We start from the raw sequence: 12,307 nt of genomic DNA on the forward strand, positions 1-12,307 counted from the left end.
GTTTTTTTTGAGACAGGGTCTCCCTGTAGCCCCAGCTATCCTGGAACTCAGTATGTAGACCAGGCTGGCCTTCAACTCACAGAGATCCGCCTGCCTGTGCCTCCTGAGTGCTGGAATTAAAGGCATGCACCACCACACTCGGCCTCAGTAGTCTTTTGAACATTAGTTCATTTCCCTCTGGTTTTTCACACCACCTAAATGGGTTCCTTCTTTCCCTTTACCCCTCTGGTTTCTTTCCATTTTCCTGGGTCCTGTGGTTACATCAAGATATATACTCACATATAAGGATTTGGAGCTAAGATTAACTAATAGAGAGAACATACATTGCTTGTTTTTCTGAGTCTGTGTCACTTCACTTAGAATTTTTTTTTTTCTTTTTTTGTCTTTTTGCCCCATCTGGCCTGGAACTTGCTATGCAGTCTAGACTGGCTTTATCTCCCTGGTTCTTAAAGAAGCTTTGAGTTTGTTTTCTTTTTCTCTTTTGCTTAGAATGTTCCTCTGTTTTTACTTAACTCTGATTTCTTCATCAGGCCCAACTCTGGTAGCTCTGATACACAAAATTGATGTTCCCTGTCTGTGTATCTTTAAAGTACTTTATATCTCAATATGCAGCCCGATAACATTGTTTCTTTTATGTACCAGGCACTAGTTCAGATCTTGGAATATTACAATGAGCAAAGCAAGCAAAAATCTCTTCCTTCCTGGAGCTAATATTCTAATGGGGGAGACAGAGATAGAAAACATACAAACCTGTACATTTGAAGTAAATAACAAGTACTTTAAAGACAAGTAATACAGACTGGGGATAGAAAGTGATGGGAATAAGGGTTCTTATTTTATTTTATTTTTTAAAAATATATTGTTTTTTTATTTTCTGTATATGAGTGTATTGCCTACATGTGTGTAAGTGTATCCGTGTTGTGCAATGCCTGCGGAGGTCAGAAGTGTCAGGGGTCAGATCCCCTGAAGCTGCAGTTATGGACGGTTGTTGGCCTCTATGTGGGTTCTGGGAATTGAACCTTGGTCTTCTGCAAGAGCAGCCAGTACTCTTAATCGCTGAGCCATTTCTCCAGCCCAGGAGGTGGGGGAGGTGTTCAATTTTAGATAGTCAGAGAATGCCAGCAACTCTGAAGAGGTCACTTTTGAGGCAACAATGGCAAGATGTGATGGATATTTGAAGGAACAGTGTTGCAGGCAGAAGGTACAGTTGTCGCAAAGGCCTGAGATAGGTGCATGCATGGCTTAAGGAATAGCAAGGTGGCTAGTGTGGCTAATTTGGAGTGAACTGATCTATTTTCAAAAGGATCATTCGGGGCGGGGATGTAGCTCAGTTGGTAGAATATTTGCTTAGCATGCAGAAAGCCCTAGGTTTGATCCATACAGAAGAAGCTGGGTGTAGTGGCACAAACCTATAATTCTAACACTCGGAGGTTGGAGGCAGAAGGATCAGAGGTTCAAGGTCATTCTGGAGAGTTTGAAGTCAGCCTGGGATACATAAAACTTTGATCTTGTCTCAAAAAAAAAAAAATCACTCTGGGTGCTGTATAAAGGAATGAGTGGCAGAAGCGGTTCTGCTGAGTGGAGCTCACTGGCCCTCCAGGGGATGGACTTGCTTGCCTTGGCCCCCAGTAGGTGTCCTGACCTGCAGTTTGGTAATAAGGTGGTCTCTTCTCTTCCAGACTTAGCAGCCTAGGTCTCCTGGACTACTACCTGATGGACGCTGCCTCCTTGCTGCCTGTCCTGGCTCTTGGCCTGCAGCCTGGAGACACTGTGCTTGACCTGTGTGCAGCTCCTGGGGGGAAGACACTCGCATTACTTCAGACTGGCTGTTGCCGTAAGTGAATGGACTGGTATCTTGGGCAGGGAGGATTCCCACTTCACCCAGTCAGGGTGCACTGAATGTGATGAGCTTTCGGTCCTGGGGCTGGATAGGGGAATAGTATTTGCTTTCTAACCCTATTGCTCTTATTGTTTTGTTTTGATTATTTCCTCCCTTTTTCTGTCAGTTGGTTGAGAAAGGTTGCTGAGCAAGGCCTCTCTGCAGGCAGATTACATTAGGGCTCTGGTCCCTATGATCATCCGTCACGTGACCCTTTCACCCCTCTACATTTGCTGATTTGTCTCTAAGGAGAGTGTCTCATTTCCTTCTCCTGCCAGCCACTAATTTTAGCTTTAAATGTCACCCTTCCTTGATCTTTATGTGCCTCAGCCACATTCTGCTACTTTTTTCTCGTTTACATTCTCTCTTTAGAATTCCCCCATCCCACCCCAGCTGTGTTATCTAATTCTTTTAGCTGTCAAGCCTCAGCTCAAGTGTACTACCTCCAGGAAGTCTTCCCTCATAGCTGCTGCTGGCTTGTTGAGAAATGATACACCATGAGCATCACCTGTTAATACACTACCGTTATTAGCCTTTCCTTAGTGCTTTACCAGATAGGTATCGTCTGCCTCTTCAAAATGATGAATTTCTTGGGAACAGGCCCAAGCTTTATGCATCTCAGTAGCATAGGTCAGCTCTGGCATTCTATACTAGAAGCATTCATTTTAGCTATCCACTGGCCAACATCCTGCCTTAAAGTAGAAGTGTCTTTTCCTTGACATCCTGAGAAAGAGCTACAAGGAGATGTGATTTTTCATATCCAAACTGGAGCTTACTCAGTCTTCTCTTGCCACATCCTTGGGCCTCTTTGTTAGGCCCACACCTTTTTATTCCTGTTCTTGCCAGCTGCCTTACACAGGTTAGTTAGCCTCCAGCCTCTTGGGAGGCCCATGTATGATCTGCTCTCAGCCTTCTGAATGCTCAGAAGCAAAACAGAAAAGATGCTGATATAGGGTTAATGAGTGAGTATAGTGCAAGAGAGCCCATCCTGTGCTGATCTGAATGCAGTGGGAACCTGCATTCAGCAGGGAGGGGAACACTGTAAGGTTATTTGGAAGAGGAAGAACTTGAGCTAAGAGGAAGGAAAGGGCAAGGGAGAAATAATTGAGAGTTTCTATTTCCAAGGCGTACTGAATTACCAGCACCTCTGCTTTATCCCAGACACCCAAGTGACTGACTTCTTTTTTTTTTTTTTCTGCCTTTTTGAGACAGGGTCTCCTTGTAGCCCCAGCTGGCCTGGAACTTGCTATGTAGACCAGGCTGGACTTGAACTCACAAAGATCTGCCTGCCTCTGCCTCCTAAGTGCTAGAATTAAAAGGTGAGTGCCACCATGCCTGGTGTGACTGACTTCTTGACCCTAGAAACATAGATAGGATCACAGAATTTCAGTGCAAGAAAGGAACTTGAGATTTACCTTGTCCTACCCTCCAGTTTTATGGAGGAGAAACAGATCTGGAGTGATTTTAGAACTTAAATCTTACAAATGTAGGGCATAGAGGCAGAATTGGAAGCCATCTTTCATTTTCTCAGTTCATATCTCCCTGAAAATCCTTTAGAACAGAGTATCTTATTTTTTACTTCTTTGAGTGCCCTAAAAAAATTGGGACATTTCACTGGGCATGGTGGTGCATGCCTTCAATCCCAGCACTTGGGAGGCAGAGGCAGGCAGATTTCTGTGAGGTTGAGGACAGCCTGGTCTACATAACAAGTTCCAGGCCAGCTGGGGCTGCAGGAAGACCCTGCCTCAAAAAGACAGAAAAAAAAAAAAAAAAAAAAAAAAAGGGGACATTTCTTTGTAGGAACGCTAGGTAGGTTCCTAGTAATGACCACTTCTGTTAGGTAAGGTGCATGCTCTCCGGTTCTTCCTTACAGTTCCCACTTCTGGTTGCTCCTTGCCTCTGAGGCTGGGTGTCAATTGTCATTTTTGTTTTTGAGACAGTGTCTCACTTTGTATCTTTGTCTTCAAACTCTTTAGTATGGGCATCATTCTTAGGGTTGCTGTCATGGTCCAAGATGGCTGCTGGAACTTCAGCGAACACATTTGAATTTGAGGCAGAAGGAAATAATTGTGTCAGCCTTTTAAACACATCTTTCCAGAAGTCCCACATGACACTTCTGTCTATAATTTATTAACTGAAATTGGGTCACTTATTCCTACTTAGTTACAAAAGAAGGAAAGAAGTATTCTCTTTTGGGGCACATTGCCCTCTCCTGATAAAGTTGGGGTTCTGCTACTAAAGAATGGTTGTATAACCTATAGTATCTAGGAAAGCTGAAGAGAGCCATGTTTCAAAGAGATTTGAGTAGCCAGGCACAGGAACACATGTAGTCCCAGCTACCCAGGAGGCTGAAGCAGAATTGCTTAAGAAGTTTGAGGTGAGTCTAGATAACATAGCAAGACCCTGTGTCAAAAAACCCAAAAATGGCCCTGGAGAGATGGCTCAGTGGTTGAGAGCACTGACTACTCTTAAAGAGGACCCGGGTTCAGTTTTCAGCACCCACATGGCTGCCAACAACTATCTGTAACTCCAGTTCCAGGGCATCTAGATGCCCTCTTTGTACAACATGGGTATTGTACAACATGTGCACTTACATACATGCAGGTAATATACTCATAGTTTATGTGTATATAAAATAAAAATAATAGCCGGGTGTGGTGGTACATGCCTTTAATCCCAGCACTTGGGAGGCAGAGGCAGGTGGATCTCTGTGAGTTCAAGGCCAGCCTGGTCTACCTAGTGAGTTCCAGGACAGCTGGGGCTACAGGGAAACCCTGTCTCAAAAAGACAAAAAATAAATAAATAAACAAACAAACAAACAAATAAATAAATAATTTAAAACAAACAAAAAACCCCCAAAAGCCTGGCATGGTGGAATATGCCTGTAATCCTAGCCCTCAGGAAATGGAGGTAGGAGGATCAGAAGTTCAAGGCCAGTCTAGGTTACATAATAGGATCCTGTCATAAAATAAAGGGGTGGGTAGTAGGAGAGACTATACTTCCTTAAAAATAAATATTTACCAGGTGTGTTGGCACATGCCTTTAGTCCCAGCACTTGGGAGGCAGGCAGATCTCTGTGAGTTCAAGACCAGCCTGGTCTACATAGTGAGTTCCAGGCCAGCTGGGGCTACAAGGAGACCCTGTCTCAAAAAGACCCCAAATTTTTGATCTGCTTTATCTATTTACTTTTCATCTCTGGCTCATGTAGACATTTGCCTTTGCAACCTCTGCTCTAGAGTGACTGATTTGGTACCATGTATATAATAAATGTCCCTGTCTTTGGGGTCTGTGTTGATTGGTCATGTCTGAGAACTGGCTCATTTTCTGATGTGGTAGGGTGTTCTGTTGAGTTATAGCCTCTGAAGACTCTTTCTTTCCACAGGCAATCTAGCTGCCAACGATCTCTCCACTTCCCGAACAGGCAGACTACAAAAGGTCCTTCACAGCTATGTGCCTCAAGCTATCAGGGAAGGGAATCAAGTTCGAGTCACCTCATGGGATGGCAGGAAGTGGGGAGAACTAGAAGGGGACACCTATGACCGGGTAAGTGATTCCTGGTTTAGGACAGCTGCTGAGCTAAATCTGACTTCCCCATCCTGGTGTCAGACTCCAAGGGGGTAGAAATCTAGCCCCTGTGTTTAAGTGTGTATGGCTGTTTATGGACTTGGACTGTTCCCCATGAGTGATGTGGTGAAAAAAGCTATCTGTAGAATTCTCAGTTCAGCGTAGATGGCGTGCTACTATTTTCATTAGAGACAGTTGGCAGCAAAAAGAATTTGAACCTAACCAAGTGTGGAAAATAGTTATTAGGCATATTTTATTACTGAAGTTACTTGGTTGCTAGGAAGCTCTCATGAAGATTAGTATGAATGAGAATATTTTATTTCTGAATATTAATATAGCACATGGTATAAAATTCAGGAAGTACAAAAGAACGTCTGATGAAAAATAAGCTTTCTTTTTACTATTAGACACAGCCATTTACTTTCTCTTCCTAAAAAATAACCATTGTTTTTATTTTTTCTATAGCCTTTACATATTCATATATACAAATATAAATTTATGGTTTGTTTTTTGAGACAGGATCTCACTGTGTAAGCCCCACCTGGCCTGGAACTACTATGTAGACCAGGCTGGCCTTAAACTCATAGCTCCTCCAATTCTGCCTCATGAGTGTTGGGATTAATGTGCCACCACACCTGTCTTATGTAGGTTTTTAAAGAATAGAAATAGTAATATGTTGTATTATTCTGGCCTCTATATTTTTTCATTTATTTTGCATCCTCAAATTCAGTTCTTTTTAGTTTTATGCTTTTGATGTATAATGCTAGTTAATAGTTTATATCCAGTTAAGAATTTTTTTTTTTTGTTTTTTTGAGACAGGGTCTCCCTATAGCCCCGGCTGACCTGGAACTTGCTATGTAGACCAGGTTGGCCTCACAGAGGCTGAACTCACAGAAATCTACCTGCCTCTGCCTCCCAAGTGCTGGGATTAAAGGCCTGTGCCACCACACTTGGCCTCCAGTTAAGATTTTATAGAGATTAAACCAGTTTTACTTATACTGACACTAAGTACAGTTTATCTATAGCCTGCCTGTATTGTTGCTATCAGACTATTTTTGCCAAACTTATAGTATCTCTTTTACATTCTCCTAATATGAATAATTCTTTTTTTTTTTTTTTTTTTGGTGTTTTGAGACAGGGCCTCCCTTGTAGCTCTGGCTGGCCTGGAACTCACTATGTAGACCAGGCTGGCCTTGAACTCACAGAGATCTGCCTGCCTCTGCCTCCCCAGTGCTGGGATTACAGGCATGTACCACCATGCCCGGCCTGAATGTTGTAATTCTTAATTAATTTTGTCTTTTGAGACAGTGTCTCCCAGTAGCCCCCAGCTAGTCTGGAACTCCCTGTGTAGACCAAGCTGGCCTTGATTTCACAAAGATCAGCCTGCCTTTGCCTCTGGAGTGCTTGGGACTAAAGGCATGTGCCACCATACCTGGCTTATTTATTTATTTTTAAATTCTATGTCTATGTATGTGTATATATGTGAGTGTGTCACATGTATGCAGGTATCTGTGAGGGTCAGAAAAAGGGTGTCAGATCCTTTGGAGGTAGAGTTATAGGCAGTTGTAAGCTGCTTGACATGGGTACTGGGAATCTAACTCAGGTCCTCTGGAAGAGCAGCAAGTATTCTTAACTGTTCAGTTATCTCTCAGCCCTTCTTGATATATATACATTTTTTTTTGGTCTTTTTTGAGACAGGGTCTTCTTGTAGCCCCAGCTGTCCTGGAACTCACTATGTAGACCAGGCTGGCCTCAAACTCACAAAGATCCACCTGCCTCTGTCTCCCAAGGTAGGATTAAAGGTGTGCACCACCACGCCCAGCCCTTCTCGAAAATTTTAAGTTACTTAATTGTCTTTCAATTGGCATATTTAGCCAGGCTTAGTGGCACACACCTTTAATCCCAGCACTCAGGAGGCAGAGGCAGGCCAATCTCTGTGAGTTTGAGGCCAGCCTGGAATCCAGGCCAGCTGTGGCCAAAAAGACCAAAAAGATGCTTTATGATCACAACACTTATACATTCATGAAACTGACAACAAAAATTAAAAAGAATAAAATAGAAATGTCTCTTTTGCCCCAGATGAAGAGGTCACTAATGGACCAAAGAAAATATTCTGTCCAAGTCCAGCTTGGTAATTGATGAGAACTTAGAAAATTTTTTTTAAAAAAAGCATGTTTAAAATACAAAAAAATAACTACTATTACTGTGTTGTCATCTGACTAATTTGTCTAGTTCTTACCATGCTGCCTCAACCACAGTAAGACATTGAAAGAAAGACCAAGTCTTACAAGATCTTGGGTAGGCCTGAGAGACTTGCTTCCTGTCTACCTACAAATCCCTTTCTCAAATTTCTTGCCAAAATGTCAGGACAGAGTGGTGAGAGCTCTGCTGTCAGCCTAACCAGTTTCTGTATTACAAGGTTACTCTACTTATTGACTGAACTTCCACTTCACCTCTTCATTTATGAAAGAAGTAATCCTATCCCATGGGATTATTATGAAAATTCAATGAGAGTATCCAGGAAAAGCAGCTAGTGCAGCCAGTGCCTGTCGGTAAAGATCTCATTATTCAGTCTATTCTTTCACACTTACATTGATGGGGATTCGCCAAGGTTTTCTTGATCACGCTGATGTTGGACAGTTGTTTCCTTTAGTGAATTGAAATCTGTAGATGGCATGGCATATGGGGAGGGTAAGGATTCTGGACTTAGGCTCCTCGAATTGAAGTCCTGGCTTCCTAACTTACCAGCTGGAAATTTTTTGAATTACTTAAACTTTCATTTCTGCTTTAGCTTCTTCAGTTGAGGTTAATTGTAGGGTCTGTCCCTTGGGTGGGGATTAATAAGAATGCATTTGCACAGTTTCTGGAAAATAGAAAACATTCAAATTATTGTCACTGTCACAATCCTTATTGTTTTATTTCTATTCACTGATTTTAGCTGTGCCTCTAGGAACAGAATAGAATGAACTACCTTCTATTTTACTTGGCATTACTTCAGGCATTTGAAACAGCTTTGATGCTTGAAGATGTCTTTATTAGTTCACCTGTTGAAGAAAGGTTGTGTGAAGTTTGCTGTGTGGTAGGGAAGTGTTAAACACTTTAGATGCAAGGACTGCTACCTCAGGGCTCAACAAACTATTGGCACCTCCATTCTTCCTCAGTTGTACTTGCCTGTCATTTGGTGAGAGCCCCATAGTCTGCATGTTCATGGCAAGACAGCCATGATTCCTCTCTAGTCACAGCTTCCTGCCCCTCTTCCTGAACTAAACCTTATTTAAAATAATAAAATTACTTGAACATATTTCTGTCTTCTCATAGAGGAAACTATAAACACATTCATGTTCAAGTACCAACCTGTTATATGGCTAGTAACTGCACTGGGCAGGGCCAGTGTCTGATGTAGAGATGCCTGTGCTATATTTGACGTTGAATAGCTCTGCTCTTTCAAAATATTTCCTACATGTAGTACAATGGTACAGCTTTCTCTCTCTCTCTCTCTCTCTCTCTCTCTCTCTCTCTCTCTCTCGCGCTCTCTCTCTCTCTCGCGCTCTCTCTCTCTCTCGCGCTCTCTCTCTCTCTCGCTCTCTCTCCTTTTGAGACAGAGTCTCCCTGTAGCCCCAGCTGACCTGGAACTCAGTATGTAGACCAGGTTGGCCTTAAACTCATATAGATCTGCCTGCCTCTCCCTCTCAAGTGCTGGGATTAAAGGCATATACCACTATGTCTAGCTCCCTTTTCTCATTTTGACTGGATAAGGCCAACATTTCAACATTTTTTTAAATAGGAAATAAACTTTATCTGAGCCTCTGAAATGACCTGGCCAACAGTCACAGATATGCAGACAATGGGGTTATGTATTGACTATTTATAATTGACAGTAGCATTTTTTTCCTCTGAAAAATATAAGTACAAAAGCTAGGTAAACACTGAAGTGCTGTCATTTGGGATTTATCATAGTTTAAAGAATTAGGCTTTGCCAAATACTCAAAAAATCAATCTGGAGCCAGGCATGGTGGCGCATGCCTTTAATCCCAGCACTCAGGAGGCAGAGGCAGGCGGATCTCTGTGAGTTCAAAGCCATCCTGGTCTACATAGTGAGTTCCAGGACAGCTGGGGCTACAGGGAGACCCTGTCTCAAAATGACCAAAAAAATAATAATAAAATAAAAAGAGGGACAGAAACCGGGTGTGGTGGTGCATGCCTTTAGTTCAGTACCTGAGCGGCAGAGGCAGCAGAAGGTTGTGAATTTGAGGCCAGCCTGGTCTACCTAGTAAGTTCCAGGCCAGCTGGGGCTACAGGGAGACCCTGTCTCAAAATGACCAAAAAAATAATAATAAAATAAAAAGAGGGACAGAAACCGGGTGTGGTGGTGCATGCCTTTAGTTCAGTACCTGAGCGGCAGAGGCAGCAGAAGGTTGTGAATTTGAGGCCAGCCTGGTCTACCTAGTAAGTTCCAGGCCAGCTGGGGCTACAGGGAGACACAATCTCAAAAATTTCAAACACACACACACACACACACACACACACACACACACGAGGGACAGAAAGAATAGAAGAAAGGAACATCAAATAAGGTCAATGTTTTTTTACAGTTGACACTAATAAGCAGTATCAGGAATATATTGGTACCAAAATATTGAGACATATTGCCACTGACTTATAGTCTCCTTGAAATCACATAGCTCTGCTGTTTACAAGCATGTAAAGCTCAGGCCTCCAACATCCATAAGTGCATTTTGCAGTCATTCTCTTAAGAGTCTAGCCACCTTTTGAAGACTGTAGGAATTTCCATAGCTTTCTCCCTTTTTAACATTGTTTGTTTTTTTGAGCCAGGCTGGCCTGGAACTCACTGTGTAGCCTAGACTAGCCTTGAACTTGAGATCCCCCTGCCTCTACCTCCCAAATACTAAATGTAATATTTTACTTTTGTACCATATTGTGGCTATCAGAGACTTGCATTTGTGAAGGAATAATCTCCTGTAATAATGGACATGGAGATAGAGTGGTACAGTCTAACGATAAAGTAATCATTTTTATACTTGGTTGACAGTTTGACTTTTTATCATTTTATACCATGTGTTTTCAGTTGAATTCTGCCATGATATATAACTATGGGCAACCATGGGGTTCATTGCTGGAGATGTACTTCTAAACCTGTCTGGAATATTTTGAACTTCTAGTAAGTCCTTAATGGCCTTGAGTCTTTGATAAAATGTATCTTTATCTGGTTCCTCCCACTTTCTCCTTCAAATGTGAAACTGACTTCTGGTGTAGTATTTTGTCTCACTGGAAGATAAAGAGCTTATTTTAAAAAGATTTATTTATTTATTTTTAAATTTTTTTTTTTTTTTTTTTTTGAGACAGGTTCTCCCTGTAGCCCCAGCTGACTGTGACTGTTTTGCCTGTATGTGTAGATGTGCACCATGTGCATGCCTGGTGCCCACAGAGGCCAGAACAGGGCATTGGATCTCCTCGAGCTGGAATTACAGATGGTTGTGAGCTGCGATCCCCAGAACCCATATAAAGCCAGGCTTGTAGCATGCTTCTGTAATCCCAGGGTTCCTACTATAAGATGGGAGGCAGAGATAGGCAAATCCCCAAAGTTTGTGGGCCAGGTAGTTTGGCATATGCAGTGGCAAATAACAAGCGATCCTATCTCAAACAAAATGGAAGTCAAGGACCAACAACCAAGATTGCCATTTGATCACTACACACATGTAGTGGCATGCCTATGCCAGCACTTACATACACAAACATGCATATACATAATAAAATAAAATATACAAACTGAATCATGAAGGGAAAAAAGATACAGAAGAGTAAAAAATAGGAGCCAGAAGGGGTATAGGTCAGTGGTAAAATGCTTATCTTAATATATACAAAGCCCTTATATAGGTCACTTATCCTATAAGGGATGTGGGGACTACTTTAATAGATAATGATTAGCATCTCATATTGAGAATGAAATAGAGAAACCATCATCATGCTCTGCATTTGGTAAGTAGGGACAAGTACTATATTTTGAGGTCCTCTGTTCAGTTACATAGATTTTATGTGTACCAGATTGTGATGTAGAATAAATTGTGTGCTGTGGAGTTAAGTGTATATATAAAAGGCCCTGAGTGTGACTCCCAAGGGAAGTAGAGAAAGAAGGAGGGAAAGAGGAAGAAAAATCTGGGTGTCCGTGCTGACACATGTCTGTAATCTTATCACTTGGCAAACAGAGCCAGAAAGACTACAAATTCAAGGACAGCTTGAGCTACATAGTGAGTCTGAGGCCAGCCTGAGTTGCACAGTGGGACAACATCTTAAAAAGAAAAGAAAGAAGAAAGGATGCCAACTTTTCTGCTTCAGAGACCCAGACAGGCTGTATGCTGTGCTCTGATACTGATCCCATTAAGCCAGAACAGTCAACACTTACCACTCACCAAAAATGGAGGGCCGAAGGGCCACCTGGGTGGCAAAGAACTGTATCAAGAACCAGTAGGGGATCCCCCACAAAGTGTTTCTAGTGTAGGTTAATAAGGATATCTCAGGAACCTTATATTTTCTGTGGAGAAATTATCAAAAACAAGTTGCAGAATGACTGAGTTTATACAGAAAACGCTTTACCCATGAGCCATCTATCCAGCCTGGATTTTTAAAAAATTAATCATTTTTATTTTATGTGTATAAGTATATTACCTGCATGTGTGTAAGTGCACCTGTGTCATGCAATGCCTGTGGAGTCACAAGAGAGTGTTGGATCCCCTAGAGCTACAGTTATAGATGGTTGTTAGCTGCCATGTGGTGCTGGGAATTGAACCCAGGTCCTCTGCAAGAGCAGCCAGTGCTCTTACCCACTGAGCCATCTCTCCAGCCCCA

At 42.2% G+C, this 12,307-nt stretch overlaps 1 protein-coding gene across 1 annotated transcript in view; it reads left to right on the top strand.

Moving 5' to 3' along the window:
- The window catches only part of Nsun4 (NOP2/Sun RNA methyltransferase 4), a 34,387-nt gene that overhangs the window by 9,239 nt on the left and 12,841 nt on the right, over window positions 1–12,307 (top strand). The window contains exons 3-4 of the mRNA XM_008828512.2: window positions 1,680–1,834; window positions 5,262–5,422. Coding sequence (XP_008826734.1) covers window positions 1,680–1,834; window positions 5,262–5,422 — 316 coding nt within the window. The remainder of the gene's footprint in view (window positions 1–1,679; window positions 1,835–5,261; window positions 5,423–12,307) is intronic.

This window comes from Nannospalax galili, unplaced genomic scaffold (genome assembly GCF_000622305.1).
Source record: "Nannospalax galili isolate Female #2095 unplaced genomic scaffold, S.galili_v1.0 scaffold1233, whole genome shotgun sequence".
Taxonomy (NCBI): domain Eukaryota; kingdom Metazoa; phylum Chordata; class Mammalia; order Rodentia; family Spalacidae; genus Nannospalax; species Nannospalax galili.